At 31.8% G+C, this 18,782-nt stretch overlaps 1 protein-coding gene across 1 annotated transcript in view; it reads left to right on the top strand.

Moving 5' to 3' along the window:
• Nucleotides 1–18,782, top strand: part of LOC147073769 (uncharacterized) — a 65,587-nt gene that overhangs the window by 11,789 nt on the left and 35,016 nt on the right. Inside the window, exon 4 of the mRNA XM_085944680.1 lies at nt 5,109–5,292. Within this exon, the coding sequence (XP_085800806.1) occupies nt 5,109–5,292 (184 nt within the window). The remainder of the gene's footprint in view (nt 1–5,108; nt 5,293–18,782) is intronic.

The following is an 18,782-nucleotide window of genomic DNA, read 5'->3' on the forward strand; positions in this document are numbered from 1 at the left end:
CAAAAAAATGATAAAAGCAGAAAATTTCACGAAATAGTATAAAACAAAAAGTTCTTCGCAAAATTATGAAAGCCGACGAAAGATCTAATACGATTGTGAACTTTCGTACCAAGAAGAAGAAGAATTGTTCACTAAAAATTAATTTTTCTGAAATAACTATGGAGAAGTTTTGGATTTCTCTCAAAGACGAATATTCAGCTCTCTACATGAGCGCACTGAAAATCTTGTAACAGTTTTCAACATCATATTTGTGTGAGCTTGGTTTCTCAACAATATAACTTATATAAAAACTAAAAACGAGAAAAACTTACGAATTTAGACGAGAATTTAGGATAACTATATCAAATAGTCGACCTAATATTTCTGAAATCTGCAAAATCCGACTGATCACATTACTTGATTTTCACATCAAATAAAGTTACAGTTTACCATATATCTTTTCTATTTTTGTTTGACTCTTATGTAATCTGTTAAATTATTTGTAATAAAAGTTGTGTCCGCATATTTTTCATTGTTTTTTGACCGTTTGATTTTGGTGCATCGCAATTTTTTCTTATGATCAAAAGTGCACCGTGACTTCGAAAAGGTTAAGAACCACTGTTCTAGGTCATACCAGTATTCCGTAGCTCCGCCGTATAAATCTTTAAAACCTCAGAGCATGTATATAAGAAATACAATACCTAATTATGTAAACAATTATTAAATTACGTCTTGCTAAATATAACTATTCAAAATTTGAATCATTTAATGATCTTAATACAGGAATACGTAGCAGGATCTACGGCCTACGCCGTAGCAAGCACACTGGTACAATTTTTACACTGCAACCAAATACTTAATATTAAAATCATTAATACTTTGTCAGAAGATTAGAACGATTTTTCAGGATAGGGAAATCTCCTGGAGGAGACCAAGAGTCGCCTAGGTTCCTAGTCGTAGATATAGGAATTATATGGAATGTAATATTCAAATATATATTTATGCAAGTTATCATTAAAATTCACAGGCAATTATACAAACACATTTTAATTTTAATTCTAATGGACTTATGTTTTGTATTATTCCATTTGAGTCGTTTTTTGCGACCCGGGTTTCACCTTTCGGCATCTTCAGGCGCTGTGTACACTCACCAAAGGCAAACATACACTTTTGGTGAGTGTACACAGCACCTGAAGATGCCGAAAGGCGAAACCAGACTCAAACGGAACAGTACAAAATATAAATCCATTAGCATTTAAATTTAATTCCTATCAAGTACCTTCGGTCGATAGTATTAACATTTGAATTTATTTTGTGCAGTATGCAATATTGAACAATGTTCTAAAATTATGGGAGCTCTTGCAATACAATTTACATAGATATTTTTTAATCAGATACGAAAATAAACAATAACATTATATCGTTAAAAAGAAGAATTTGAAATGTTTTATATTAATTATTACTATCATTTAATAAAAAGTTAGATTGATCGACAAAGATAATTAATAATACATATTATTATATGATTAATAATCTGATATTTTGAATTGCAGTTCTAGGAATCATAATTAAAGATTAATAGCATATTAAACTAGATACCTATGCGTTTTTACGCCATTAATAATAATCTCATTGTCGCTGTGTCAATGATTTTGCCGAGTCACCTCTACGTCTTCAAGGGCATAGCCTCAAAACCCCCATTCAGCCCCACTGTTGAGTGTAGCAACGTATCGCCGTCGAGGTCAGTGTGCACTTTATGATCGTGTTTTGTAAAATGCGCGAGTGAAATACAATTTCCTTGGAAATATAATAAATAATACATTTTGAAAAATGTCGATAATATACCGGTCTTTTGATGTTCGTTGCATTATGAAATAATGTCTTATTAGCAGTGATGGATTAAGGCGGAATGAAGACGGACATCTGGGGGCTGAATTACGAAACAGAATGCATTTTTATTCAATGTGCTTAAAGGCTACCTTTGACATAATATAACTATAGAAAATAATACACATAGATTTATAAAAATAAATCAAAGTTTACATTAGTTGACATTATCATTGAAATGCCAGAAATTATAAATTGAAATGCAACAGCGATTTAATGTATAACATACAACATTTATAAGAGGAAACTGAATGTATTTGAGGGAAATATAATAAAAATGGCATTCTGAGATGAATACGATGAAGGTACGAGTACAATCACTTACTGTATGCGATGTATGATGGGCCTTCTTTCGTCTTACGTATAGAAATATAGCGACTACGTTGGGTAAGCCATGTCTCAAGGTTGGAAGATACTCAACCACCAAAGAGGCTTATCTTTAATAGAAATTGTGAAAGAAGGATCGGAAGACTAATGCCAGCGCTCCATTGGCGAGCCAAAAGTCCGAGGACAATAAATCGTCCGATTTGTCTATGCTCTGCTACTGATCAACGAACGAATAAAAAAGCCGAGCTGTCAAAAGTCAAAATTTGCGATTATCGTAATGTCTTCCGATAATCCTATAAATTTGTGTTATTTATATGTAGACTTGCATAAAATAATATAGCAGTGAAAACAACATAAGTTTTACGTTTTATTTTATGAATTTAATAAATACAAATAAAAAAATAATTGATAAATCTCTCATTTTCTAATGTATAAATTAACAAATAATCAATGAAAATGTTTAAAACAATTACAGATTTTTTTTCGGTCCGAATGATCGCGTATTAATGTCAAATCGAATTTGCATTATGATCGACTGACGAAGTCTGGCAACTCGGAGAGTAAAATATCAAACATGTTTGAAATCCAACGAGCCTGGTCTGCGGATTAAAAAGTCTGCAGATCTGGGGTGCTCCACGCGAAAAAAAAGTCTGAAGACTGTAAATCGTCTGACTTGCGTGCCAATGGAGCGCCGGCATTAGATTATGTTGATTGGACTATTTAAAAACACACTTGCGGAGACAGAAAGAAGTGAAGATATTCCCTGAAGGCGGCCAAGACCCACATTGGGTTGTAATGCCAATTATGATGATGAAACGTTAATTTATATTATTTATAAAACAACACAGAAAAATCTAAAAAGATTATATTATTAAATCATAATATAACTGTCCGAATAAATATAATTAAAAAAAGAATGTTTAAATCACTATTAATTGATATTTTTTTTAATAAATCATTAAATATATTAACATTATAATTAATTGCGATATGTATAATCCACAATTTTACAATAAATTGATTAAAATAATCATACTAAGAACAGCGTTTCAACAAACGCTCAATTATAGCATAATTGGAATATTATCTTTGAAAAAATATTTCTTATTTTTAATATTTTTAGATTGATTCCAGGTCTTGATATTTTTATAAATTTTAGAAAGAAAACAATTCACTTTTTTCCTGTGCTGTTCAGCCGTGTTAATGAAAGCATCATGTACCTACATTACTAAAGTGCATATTTTAGAGGGTTAAAACATAAAATAATAAAAAAAAAGATAATCACAATCAGGCATCAGTATAAATAGCTATCTACCTACTTTATTGAATTATTGAATTAAATGATAGTTATTGAAATACTGCGGCCAAAAAATACTATATATCGTTAAACGTTGTCCTGTAAAGTTTTTTCAAATATCCCCAGCGCAATTCGCTGTTTTTTAAGAATTGATCTCTTGACAAATAATGCATTACATCGATCAACAATATGAAGAAAGTACACGTTCATTATACATTGTTAGCAAAACACAATTAATTACCATTGAAACAACGATTTAAATAAATTATATTTGCTAACAAATTGATTGTAGGGCCAATTCAACAAAAATCAATAATAGTCCGTAGTGAATCTTTAAATCGCCATTATGTTCAGGTTTCAAACGGACTGAAAAGTTCACGATACATAATTGAATAATATAATTTTTCGATCGGCCTACTTCCGAAGCGTGGCAACATTGATTTCCGGTTCGATTTTTAAAACACGTACATATCGAATGTTTTTTAGAGTTATAAATTATATTTTATATAAATTGAATTAATCCAGATTACAGGCCTACTCACTTATCTGAAGATTGGGATGGGGGAACCACTGTCGAAAACTACCCAATCAAGACTCGTAACTGGACATAATCTGACATTTGAATGAAATTTTCAAAATGTCGTCCTATGCTAGTTTGTAGTTCTATTTTTGGCCATTCTACAGATAAGTTTGTAGGTCTGGACATATTTTTACAAAACATGTTATTACTTAATAAATAAAATATTAATTAAATAAAAGTAAATATAAAACCGAACAAGATAAATATTACATTTAGTATATATTCGGTGATTTCAATTAATATATTGAAAGAATACATTCATTCAGTGATTCAAATGCAAACAATACTATGTATTACTATATAAATACTATTTTTAATAAGTATAAAAAAGTATTTAATGCCTTGGTCAACAGTTTTATATAATTCTTATTGATTTAAATTTTGTTCTTTTATATTTGACATTTTTTTTACATTTCAGCATTTTCAGGCACTATAAAATTTCAAATGAGCAACTGATTTATCATTGGTTATAATTTTGTAATTAGTGAGTATGCATTAGCATACTATCGATACTAGCATATTAGCAAATCATGGCACCTTACGAAAGTTCAGAGCAACCGTATTCTGAACTTCGAAAACAGATATTTGCGACGGATACTGGGTGTGACTTTAGAAGCAACGAGGAGAACGCACCAAGCAGCCTCCCATCACACTGAGAGTAAAGAGGCGACGTTGGATCTGGCTCGACCACGTGCTGCGGATGTCAGAAAAGAACATTAACCTGGCTCGCCTGTTCTTCAAACCGCTAAATACTATCTATAGAGTGTATACGGCGGAGCTACGGGATGCTGGTTTGACCTGGAACGAAGCAAGAAGACTGGCGAGCGACAGGGATTCTTGGAGGCGCCACGTGGTGTACAGATGCTCCAAATAAGGGCGCATATGGCCGAAGAAGAAGAGTATGCATAGTGCTTGAAGATGCCGAAACGTGAAAACTGGATCTCAACAAACACTCAAATGGAAAAAAAAACTAAATTTAAATCAATTCATATTCCATCAACTACTTTCATAAAATGTTACGTTGATTTTTTAATACAGGAAGGTCGTACCCCCTTGCATTATGCAGCAGTGTGCTCAGACCCTGCCGGAGTGAATGCGCGGCTTATACGGGCAGGAGCGGAGAGAACGCCGCCCGATGTGAGGCAGAGGACGCCCGCCTACTACATCGCGCGGCCCACGACGCTCAGGCTGCCTGAACCGACGCCACCCACCCCACAGCAAGGTAAGTCAACCAATTATTGTAACTTTCAGTCATTGTCACTAGAGGAAGGGTCTTGGGGTAAATACTAAGTATTGGTTGAAAATATTAATTAATTTGTAAATAAGTTTTTATTAATGGATTGCATGGGGAGGTAAATAATTTCTTTTGAGTGGTATTTTTTTACATAATATATATTCTTTGGTTTACTTGCATGTGTCAAATTACCACTTAATCTCTATTAAATGATCCATATAAAGTCAGTAATGTATATATTATGGTATTATGTTCTATCATAAATAATTTATCGATGATGCTGCCACAACGGCGTTAATGCGAAAATAAATTTAATATTTAAAAAAAAAAAAAAAAAAACCTTTTTAGGGGTCTAGGACGATTTGGCACCGCGAACTGGCCTCCGCCGATTGGCCTCCGGTAATTGGCCGCCGGTACAATCGGACGCCGGCCCAATTGGACGCCGACCCAACTGGCCTCCGGGAGATTGGACGCCGCACAGTTGAATTAAATGCGCAAAGGAATAGACGTACGTTACGATTTGTTGGAGTAAATAAGCAAGTCAGTTTAATATGCTTCTATCTTCTCAGTAGTCGTACCTTATACATTTCGCTCTTGACACATTTTTAATATAGATTGAGAAAAATTATTATGCCTTATGATGTTTATTAAAAGAAAATAATTCTTCCCTCGCTAAAACTTAAAGATGTGCATAATCAATTAATTTATTGTCTATACATGGGTACTTATTTATATTTACAACAAATATTAAAAATAATGTTAGATGTTAGAATGAAAATTACATTATATTTCAGCGTTTTATCGACTTAATATTATAATAAAGCTTAAACATGTATATTATATGCATAAATGCGTATTTTAATGAAATTACAAACAAAATATTAAGTAAGTTATCTGCTAAGTATAAATGCTTTAGTAGTTTGATTGATAAACTACTTAGGTACTGGGTGCCGGACGAAATCTCGAAGGCCGAAATCCCGAAAGCCTAAATCCCAAAAGCCGACATCCCGAATATCGAAATCCCGAACGCTGAAATCCCGAATGGCCGGAATCCCGAAGGCCGAAATCCCGAAAAATAAAAAAAATACAAACATCAATAATTGCGCAACTTTTGCAAGAGACACAAAAACCCATTTTTTGTGAAAATATAAAAAAAATGTAAAATACAAACATAAATAATTGCGCAATCGTGAATTGCGCAATTTTTGTAAGATGCACAAAATCCGTTCGTTCTACAAAATGGTCTCTCCTGAAAAAAATTGCGCAATCAGAAAAACCCATTTTCCGAAAAAATGGGATTTGTCTCTCTTACAAAAATTGCGCTCACGATTGCGCAATTATTGATGTTTGTATTTTACATTTTTTATATTTCCACATAAAATGGGTTTTTGTCTCTCTTGCAAAAATTGCGCAATTATTGATGTTTGTATTTTTTCATTTTTCGGGATTTCGGCCATTCGGGATTTCAGCATTCGGGATTTCGGCCTTCGGGATTTTGTCCGGCACCCAGTACCTAAGTAGTTTATCAATCAAACTACTGAAACATTTATACTTAGCAGATAACTTACTTAATATTTTGTTTGTAATTTCATACTATCTTAAAATACGCATTTATGCATAATAATATACATATTTAAGCTTTATTATAATATTAAGTCGATAAAACGCTGAAATATAATGTAATTTTCATTCTAACATCTAACATTATTTTTAATATTTGTTGTAAATATAAATAAGTATCCATGTATAGACAATAAATTAATTGATTATGCACATCTTTAAGTTTTAGCGAGGGAAGAATTATTTTCTTTTAATAAACATCATCAGGCATAATAATTTTTCTCAATCTATATTAAAAATGTGTCAAGCGCGAAATGTATAAGGTACACCTACTGAGAAGATAGAAGCATATTAAACTGACTTGCTTATTTACTCCAACAAATCGTAACGTACGTCTATTCCTTTGCGCATTTAATTCAACTGTGCGGCGTCCAATCTCCCGGAGGCCAGTTGGGTCGGCGTCGAATTGGGTCGGCGTCGAATTGGGTCGGCGTCCAATTGGGCCGGCGTCCGATTGTACCGGCGGCCAATTACCGGAGGCCAATCGGCGGAGGCCAGTTCGCGGTGCCAAATCGTCCCATTCCCCCTTTTTAGTTTCAAGTGTTATAGTGTTAGCAGATAGTACGTTATTAGCCGCATATTGTTTTCTGCCTTATACGCGGCGTAAATGAGTATTCTCCCATTATTGGTAGTATTGACCTGTATGTGGCTGGTAACTATCTTAAAAATCGGGAGCATCAGTATTTTGTTCTGTCAAGCAAAACTAACATGCCATTGGTGATTCCAATTGGGAAAGCAATAACTCTGTTCAACTAAATCGTCATATTCCATCTACGTCAGAATGAGTATTTATATATGGGCATTGTTTTATAAATATTTTTCTACTTAGCTCATTCGGTGTACTTCATTGTATCTAATTTATATTTGTTGTATGTATTTACTTTTTCTACTGTTTAATAACTTAATACTGCATACATTTTATATATATATATATACTGTTTTAATACTATTGATTTGTTTTTTATATGTCATGTTATGAAAGTCTTAAATTAATAATTTGTGAAGTGCACTATATGTAAAATAAATAAAATTTGATAAATTGATTGATAACGCGGCTTATCAAAAAATAAAATATGAGTGACAACTGCTATTAAAAAGATACAAAGATGGTAGCTATATGATGACGGAATTTTAATATATCGTCAGTAATGTAGTAACTCAGTAATCTTCCAGGACGATACTCAGTCAGTAGCCTAATGCTTGGAGTACAATATGTCCTGCAAGCAAAAAAGTTCAAGAATTTTCATATGCATTTTCTACACATATTTTATGAGTATTTTATATAAAAATTATCGATGTATAGTTGTAATTTTTTAATCTCATATATTTTCCAGAGTATACGCAAATAAGCATTCTATTGTTTGCTATAAATATAATATTAACTGTCAAATATTTCCTGATAAATAAAGTAATTTCATTATAATATATTCTTTAAATTATCCAGCTATCCCTCTTTTATCACCAAGTTGAATCTATAATTAAGTTTTAATACGAATAAGTGCTCTGTATATGTGTTGTACAAATATTTGTATAGAACATAGAATATAATGAGTATACCTATATACTTGACAATTGACAACTGATTGTGATAAACAAGCACGTACAGTGGCTCGGTTTCCACAACAAAATCCTGCGCAGAAGCATTTCGACGCCTCCACAATACTGTCTGCTAAAAACCATATCACGCGCCTCCATTTTATATGTAGCGATCGTTAATGGTGGGCCCGGAAACAATGAATAATTATAAATTATATTTATGAAAAATCCATACAAAAGTTATCAAGCAAGTATTAGTAATGTATTGCATGGCCCCCATAAGAGGGGACTGACTGGGCTCTAATCTGTGGGCCCGGCGTGACAGGTCGATCAGTTAAGTGAGAAAAACATACACCAAAAATTTGCTCGAATAGTAAAAATGTTGTCTATGGCACTATTTTTCTTGATGATTATTAACATTTTAAAATATATGGCTGTGCGATGTTATTCAATACGATATGATGATTGGTATACTTAAATGATAATTCACGTTATTTTAAGTGTGCTTCTTGACAAACAGAATGGCGAAGGGTTGTATGCTACCACAAAAGCAGGGGCCTTATGTTGTAACTTGCGAGTTGAAGTCGCCCGGCGACATGACGTCATATGACTTCATTGTGACGTACTACCGGAGGGAGTCAATAGCATTCGAGAAATTAACGCTACTCTAATACTGGCGTTATTCATTGTCCCCATAAACAAATAGATGTTTCAGCATAATAATATCTATGGTGAGCCGTGTGCATTGGGCGGCTCGCCTCGATACGTGAGCTTACGTCACAATTCATTCATGTCGTCGGGTGACTTCATGTCACAAGTTACAACACAGGGCTGCTGGCCACGATCAGTGCTACATAATATTATGCTGCGGCACTCGACAACTCAATAAATCAACTGGATTGCTAAAATACACGGAACCCTGGGGTTGCCATGATGTATTGATTATTAAATTATTAAATACGGTATTATTATCGAACAAATATTTCTGTGTACACCTGGTCGCTTTCAGCATTTTCTTGATCTGAAACGCGAGTTGAACACACCGATAGTCTTAATATTCATTTATTCCATTTAACCACCCAGTGCGTTGACATACCTCCCGGCTTTGTGGATTGTTTTGTATGCAAATCCGTACATGAACTGTACATTTAACAAGTATTTTATCTTAAGACAACCTATACTTTATATCTCTGTTGCTCTGTCTTACGATTATTGTCTATTGTAACAATTTGGTGTTTTTTTTTAAATTATTAAAACATAACTGAGTGACCTGTTATAATATTGAAAAAATATATATTACCATGAAAACGTTGTTCTTAATTATAGCAAAAATATGTTTAAAATTAATATGAATAACATGAGTTTTAATACGATTTCCATTGAAAATATATATGTTTTATAAATTTATTATAACCTGGTAAGATACCAGTTACAATAAGTTTTAAAAAGGGATTTGAAAATCACAAGAATCATATTTATTTGAAAGGGAGAGAACATTCAAATTCTTCGGTCACATTATGCGAAATAACAAAATAAATATGCATTTCTTACTGTAGGATGGTAACACTGAGGAGAATTAATACGCATTTCTAGAACAACATTAATTCAACATTATTACAATTTTACAACAGACATATTTTCAATCAGCCTAATATTAATAGTAAATGAATATTTATTTTTTTGTCAATAATAAAATGGCTACATTACCTGCCAAAATGTATGTCGAATCTCAGCAAAACTACCGTATTAATCAATAAGCATGTTATATTTTTATTAATATGACCCGGACCACAATATGTTGAAAAGCCCTAAAACACACACCACTGCCCTATATAATAATAGCATGATGGAAGTACTTACACTTTATGGCGTTCTGTCATTCCTCACGTGAGAAAGTTCCCAGTGAAAGCTGCGTTTTAACAAAGTCAGACGTCAAAGCTTAAAGCTCTATAAATTTCTGACAAAAGTTTTTCTTAACAATTAACTCAAAAATAACGCACTATTGTGAATATTTTTTAAATCACGGAGAGCTTTTATCAATTATTTATATTTATTTTTAATATTATACCAGAATACTTGTAAAGTGGGTTTATTTAAACAACTTTATTAGTACCTAGATTTAATTGTATTGTATAATAATTATAACAATAATTATTATTAGTAAGTTTATGCTTTTGATTGATCTATTGTGAGGTTGTTTATATTCCTGATTACTAATTATATTAAATTTAATCACCTATGTTTTTTGGAATTTATTTAAATTAACAATATAATTTATAGATTAAAATAAGCTTAAATAGAAGGTAGAAATATTAATATATATATTTTAATTGTTTCATAAAATAAGTTATCAATGCATATTTTTATTTAGATGCATTTAGGTAAAAATCATGTGACTTGTATTATATGTGTAAATCTGTGAACTGAAATAACTTAAAACGGATATTATGAAAACATTTTTGTTGAATTAGTGACTATATTATCGTAATCACGGTGAAGAAAACAAAAATGAAGAAAACTAGACGTGTCATCGAGCTGAATCTTGACAAGGGTATGTTTCAATAATATTACTTATGTACTATTAACTTACTATTTTTTCTTCATGGAATGTGGTCTCCAAGCAACAATTTTCAAACTGGCGAACAGATTTCAAAAATTAATAATTATAGTTAAGAGTTGCCATAAACTTCAAGAGTTTATTCCTAATACTCCGACGACTTGAACTATATTGAAATAAATTATTGAATAATATAAAAAGTTTATCTTCGTTTTAACGCCTAATGCTAACCCATAAGCTGTTATAACAATTTGTATCTTTAGAATTGTTGATACATTTTTTTATTATTTCATTTTCAATTATTGTAACTAACTGAAATTGTGATAGTTATAATTTACATTAACTTATTAAAATATCACCTTCGTTCCATCGAAGAAAATACGATAAACAGTATATGGAAGTTTGGATAGGGTTGTCAATTTCGGACAATCCTGACCACAACCTATAGGAAAGGCGAATCTAAGAATTATTTTTCAGGTAGGTATTCTCCGTTGTTTTTTGCAAGAATTTTCACAACCACGCCGTTCTTACAATCTTTTGTATTAATAACTATCTGATACATACTAATCCAATCTTATATTATTAATCACATGCCTTCACTATTGGTAGGATCTGTTGCCCTCCCACAGACTCAACGGCACGCGATACAGCTGGATTGGTTTCTATTCATAATTGCGGCTTTGTATGCATGAGTCAAAATGATGTAAACTCTGTCTGTCTACATAATATATAGCTGCGGTGGGGGGGGGTATTTTTAATTTACAGAAAACTTTGCAGATGATAATTAATAATTCTCTACATATGAGAGAAACTTGACAGTGAATTAATGATATATTTTTTGCAAAATTTAATTATTATGCATAACATAATATTATCTTCCTCTCTCTTAATCATACGGAAGTTAAAAGATAAATAATATTTTTCGGATATTTATTTTTTTTATTTATAATCCAACATGATATTTTTTAATTACACTACACAATTATTTAAGCAAAAACGTAAAAAAAAACATTTAAAAAGTAATCCGAGGATTCCCATATTTTTAATACCGGAACTTCAAGATCGAGAAATCGAGCAAAATCGCGGGATTGTAAACCCTACTATCTACCTACGTACCTACATAATATATGTATTCTATTTTTTTGTTCTTCAGTTCTAACCATATATTAATGTTGATATTGATTGATTGAAGGACCACTTTTTGTTAGCTGCCACAGTTTTCCATATGTGCTCATCATAAATTCATGACAGGTACCTGTGTCCGCCATCGATTATATCGCGACGTCAAAATATCTAAAAATATTCCATTGTATTTGCTTTATACTAAAAGTACTTATTTTCTCGTCAATTTTAATAATTCTTCATTATTTACCATGTCTGTTTTTTGGAACAAATTTTCTTCGATTATCACTTATAGTAAATTAAAATGTCTACCTTAATTCTGTTTCCAATTCCACAATACCTTAGTTTACTATCAATGGTCTGCATATAACTGCAAAACATTCACATTTGGAGAAACCCATTCGTAATGTTGATCAAGTCTCTGATTTCTATATCGCAGACGTATACGTGATATTGTCTTTTATCTGATGTTCGATCAAATATGAGATAAAAGATATCAAAAACTTGTGCATATTATCATGTAAATCAAAATATCATGACAGATTATTTATTTTTTTAATCTAGACTGTCTGATTATTTGATGTGCAGTATAACCGTGTATTTCACTCATTTAATAAAACATTAAGGTCCTTTTAGACGTCAGTTTAGTTGTCCGTTCAGTTTGAAAACGGGAACGTATAATTTAAAAAAATGTTGTAGGTACTCTAAAAGCGAATGCAATTTTATAATAGCTTTTCAAACATATTGATTGATATAAATGTCAATCGAAATTAGAAAAATGATATGACAAATACGACGACACAACACATTGTCAAACTAGTAATGTCATACCTAAACCGGCTCTCACATCTAAACCCGCCTCTTCTGCCGCACAGCCATAAATCAAGTCTTCTAGGAACGTCACTCCGATATGAATACCGCACACATCTACCTAGCGACAGTCACGCGTGACCTTTCGAAACGTATATTATACATTTGGATGCGGCTACCGGAGAGCTGGTCTAGGAATGACCGATTCGTATGTGTGCGTATGATGGCGTCTTAGACTCAGCCCGAGACGCATGCGATTTGTTGCTAACAGCACTAGACGTTTATTTCAAAATAAAAAACGTCGCATTCAATCAATCTGCGGAGCCCCATTTGGAAACGTGTGTTTTGTAAATAACGATGGCGTCACATTGATGTATTCGACACGTTGCTGACGAGACGAGTTTTGATTTACGAGCCGACTTAAGGCTCATATAAAGTAAAATAATAACCTAACTAAATGGATTAAGTATGTACTTTCTTATTTATTGAACTGACATGTATTTAATAGAACTTCATGACAATGGTTTTGAAAGAAAGTTTTTTTAGTTAATTCTACTTACAGTTCTGATAAATCATAAAACATAATGTTAAAGTCATGGATTTTCGAAATTACGACTTGCAAGAGATTTTCGCACGACCAACTTATCGTGAAAGTCAGTTTAACTGCTAACTTAGAATAGATAACTGATGGCAAACCCGTTAAGTCACGATTCTGATTCATTTTCAGTTAGTATCTTTAGTTGTTACGTTTACACATTGGTTTAACTAAAACTACTGAAACTGTGATTGAACCGATCGTTTAAAATTACCTTTAGTGATAAAACGCCAATGTATTATATTTACGCGTAGAGTATCAAAAATGAGTTATTTCATAATTTTTAACTGTGTTAATACCGTATTTTTTACAACGTTTTTATTAGCTCGTATTCTTATTTGTCCGGTAGTTGTTTATCCAGTACAAATCTTGCAATCGATTTTTAACTAACTTCCCGACTAGCTAGACATTTGAAACTTTTAGAATATATCAGAACACGATGTCAATGCATTCTTTTAATACTTTTTGCCATCTTTAAGTAGAATTGAATTCATTTTCAGTTAATTCTGTTTTGTATGAAAAGTTATTTCGGAAGAAATCCGTAATCCAATCCACTATTATTGGTTGCTAAGTGGGTGCTCCTAGCAACTAAATTGTTAATATATACGTGCGTTACTATGGAAATCAAACTGATATTTCAGTATTCTATATATTTGTTTGTTTGTTCGTTTGTTTTTTATTTACTTCATATCAAGTACAAGTTTGAGCATATTGAGCATAATAATTCAACAGAAAATTTAAAAACGTTGTATATAAAAAGTTATTTTTATCTTGTAATTATACATATTAATTTATTGATTGCTAAGTAGATACTTTTTGTGTGTTTAATTATTTGTTATCTTAAAAATGGAACGTTTTCGTTAAAATATGACAATTTTTGTTTGAACATGATTGTGTCTGAAATTCTATAATTGAAATATAATAATGATGAAGTTTTTTTTATATTTCTTAAAAAATATATATTTAAGAGGGTGGTAAATTTTGACAGCTACCACCCTTTAGATGTCCTCGAAAATAGCTATGAAAAAAATGAAGTAAAATGTGGAAAAAAAAACAAAATTAAGAAATTTGTATAGCAATAATAATAATTGTGCCTGCGCATGTAGAAAAAAAAACCTTCAAAAAACATTAAAAAAGGTAATTGTGATATTTTCCTTTATATCCGTGTAAAGTAGACTTCAAACAGGTATTTAAAGTACTTAATAACTTTAAAAACTCTCTATTGTGCGATCTAAAGTAAGAAAGGCATTACATATTCCTACCATATATTATAATAATATGTTAACCTACGTGTAAACATGAGCAAATTATAATATCCTCTTCAAGCATACCTTTGACAGTTCATTTTTGACATAATGAGGTGGTAGTATTATACATATTTAATATAACGGCGTATACTATACGAATAATAAAAATGTCTGTCATATAGAATTAACACTTATTCCAGTTCAGTTTTTCTAGGTCAACCAACAGGATCAATCACAGAGAATATTTATAATGAGAATATAGAATAAAATATTAACATCTGATGGTATCTATAACAGGCGGACACAAAAACATAATAAATCAAATTAAATTAGATCAAATATTAAATAAAGTTACAAAGAATATATCGTAGAGTTATTGAAAATAGTTTAAAAAGAAAAACACACAAGTAAGTAATCATAAGAACAATATAAAAACTACTTAAAAACTTAAAAAAGTAGTCGGACAGATACAGTTAGTAGTAAATTTTGGAATAACTCAATTTGAAAAAGGCAAGAAAACAAAACAGATCCAGTCGATCACTGTGAAGGTGCATGGTTCTGCAGAGTCGAGCCACCGGATAAGTTCAATGTAGTTATGCAGAAATAATCCAGGCCACAATTTGAGCAAAATTTATACATATTTAACATGTTGAATAAATCAGATAGGCTCTCTTTTTACATTTTTTTTTCTAAAAATCCATGAAAAAAATACTGGTCGCAGAATATGCCACTTTCGATTTGTAGAAAACAGTCACACTAAAATAAGATATAAAATGTTTCATTCATCTCCTTATAATGTATAAATGGCATTATCATTAAAAAACTAATATGCTGTATATATATTATGTGTATGTAGTTTTTAAATAAACCCATAAGTGCTTATTTCTCTATGTGGGCTGACTGCTTTCTGCATAATGGATATATTTTATACTGATTGGTAGTGGTTATATTGTATAATATTTTTTATAATGACTAAACGATTCAATGAATACGAAAATTTTTATTAAATGTATATTTCTTTTCTTCTTTTTACTATTATTACTGAGAATGGTGACCACTGGAATTTCAGGCTTCTTATGTGACCATATCCGCTCCTCAATTTAGAGTAGGTACCGTAAAAGTATGTGAATTGTATTTAGCGGCCTTACAGGATGCAGAAATTCATTTGTCTTGAAAATAGATAAGCCAGGTTGGAATTTTCTTAAGGCATAGGTACGCAGCACATGGTTAAACCAGGTCCAGTGTCACTTCTTCACTCTCAGTGTGGCGGAAGGCTGTATAATGAGTTTTTTTTTAATTTCCGCAATACTATAGCTATACCGCCCGTACACCCAGAATCTACCACAAATATATCTTCATGAAACTTAGTATACTGTTGATCGGGGCCCCTGTAAGGTGCCATGACTAGCAACCATAAAGTAGCACTATCATGCAAGCTTTGAATAGGTTGTATTTGATTTTAATCGATTACAGTTGTCCCGGACATTCTACATTGAGTTGAATATTGTTCCAGCTATTCCTATTCGGAGCTTTGTCTACAAAATCCTAACACGTTGATGGATCTTGGATTAGTTTACCACTCATAATCGGTCGTTTTTTCGTCAACCCCGTGACCTTTTTTATGGTGTCACTAATGATTAATCTCCTCTTGGTTAATATCGTATCCGAAAATTTTTACGTAAACAGTTTACCGCAAGACACTTATTCGTGCGCCGCAGTACGTGAAACATGAGTTCGTGTAACATTTAATCAAATGACGAGTTCTTCGTTGAACATTTCACCGTGGAGTATATTATTGTACGTATGCTACAACATGTGGCGAATTTTATGCGATGTTTTAACTAGATTAGGTTAGGGTTAATCTAATTGGAACAGTACTATTTGCAAATATCGTGGCATTTTGTAAGATACGTACAAATGTATTCCACGGTGAAATGTTTAACGAAGAACTCGTCATTTGATAAAATATTAAACGAACTCATGTTTCACGTACTGCGGCGCACGAATAAGTGTCCCACGATGAACTGCATACGTACAACTTACATGTAACCGGTTAATATAGTAGTCGAAGAATTGAATAACTCATCTCGTGCAAGTAGATGAAAGGCGTCTCTTTATATCAAGGTCTTCTAATATGGAGGCATTTATGCACATGATGAACCTACACCTTGAATACGCCGATTATTTTCCTATTGTATTCTCGGGGAGTCCAGGTTTCAACACCGTTTATAAATCTATTTATTATATTTCATTGATAATTCTTTAGATATTTATAAATAAAAGGTTTGATAGTAAACAGGATCCAATAAAAGTTCGAATGAATGGACGTTGAATAAAATGAGACAATAATATAGTTGGCAAAATCTACACACTGTCAACACATAGATAATAGAATATTACTTTTTCTTGCGCACGAAAAAAGATCGGATCTACATATCATAATTTGGAGATTTCAGTATTTTTTATTTCAAATTTCACTAGAAGTACTTTTTTTAAATTTTAGTCATATAAATACTTAGGGAAAATAGTTAAATCTATGAACTGATAAAATGCAATTTAAATATATTGAACTAGACTTGTAAATTTTCTTGAAACAATACGATTTAAAGGCTTCAATCTAAATTGTTTTTCAATTCTTATCAAACAATCGTCATTATTTTCCGCAACAATAAAGCAGTAACTGCAAATTGAAATCGGCTTGTTCATTAATAATTATTCAATTTAGATGTTATTTAGAACTTTAAATTTAAAGCGTGTTTCCAAACCGCGGTGATTTAAGTTTCACGGTCATGATATTATAAAATAATCAATTTCTAAAACTTTCTCGCAAAACAGCGCAGTAGTGACTAAATTCATTATTGCGTAACTTTTGACATTTAAAACAGAATCTTTATTAGGTCTTATTAGACTTAAAACCCTTTTTTATGAAGTCATTGAAACAACTTTTCTGCTGTAACTTTTTTCCCTCGCTTATAAAATCTAAATTTGCATTTTCTAAAATTATCTATTGTGTAGCGTCTAGGTAAAGAGCTATTTCTTCGCTGCCACGTATATCCATCAAACTTTATGGGTTCGCCTATCCAGCGGATTTTGGGTGTTATTGTCATCATTCAGTACCATTTGGGCACCACTTATACGACAGTACTTCTCTAGCTGTTTTCTACTCGCCGAGCAACATGTCCAGCCTATTGCCATTTTATCTGCTTAGCGATATCCATCACATTGCGCACTCTTCACTGCCTCCTCATCAATTGGATTTTTGTACTCTTTTCGCGTTATGCACAACATGCACCTTTCCATGCCACGTAGTGCTACTACATAGTACATACTATAGAATTCTGATGATTTATGATTTGTCTAATGATTAAACTTAATATCCCCTGGATCTGGATATGGAAAATCATCTGGAAAAACGATCTTGATTTTTGAAAACGATTTTCAAAGAGTTATGCCTATAATATATAGGAAGTCTCATAACTTTTCATATTGCAACGGTTGGTGATCCGTCACATTTTTAATGTGGTTGAATTCGTAGCCTAATAAAAATTTATATTATTATTATGTACATATTATGTGATTTTTAGCAAATCTTCAGATATTGCTATTTATAGAGTTTTGGGGGTCTTATTAGCAACCTATAGAATTACTGATCGATTCTTAAATTATGTTAACATATTTAGGGTTTTTTTTTCAATTTAAAATAGTGTGAATTTTGCTACAAATAAATCTGCAAAGCAAATACATCACAGCTAATTTAATTATTACTCTAATTATTAATGATTTCCTTAGCTTGAAAAGGGTTTTCATCAACGTCTTTACTGCTTGGTGTGTTTCTATCAAAGATACCGAAGATAATCTTGAATATTGAGATCGAACCTAAATGTCTAAATCTAAAAAAGGATCCTGGTTTACCAATTGATATTTAAACTCTGAAAAATTACAAAGTCATTCGTTGTTTGTTGATTAAAATAATGGCGTTCATGAGGAAATT

This window comes from Rhyacophila brunnea, unplaced genomic scaffold, assembly GCF_057557595.1.
Source record: "Rhyacophila brunnea isolate RB1 unplaced genomic scaffold, BYU_Rbru_1.0 scaffold_17, whole genome shotgun sequence".
Lineage (NCBI taxonomy): Eukaryota > Metazoa > Arthropoda > Insecta > Trichoptera > Rhyacophilidae > Rhyacophila > Rhyacophila brunnea.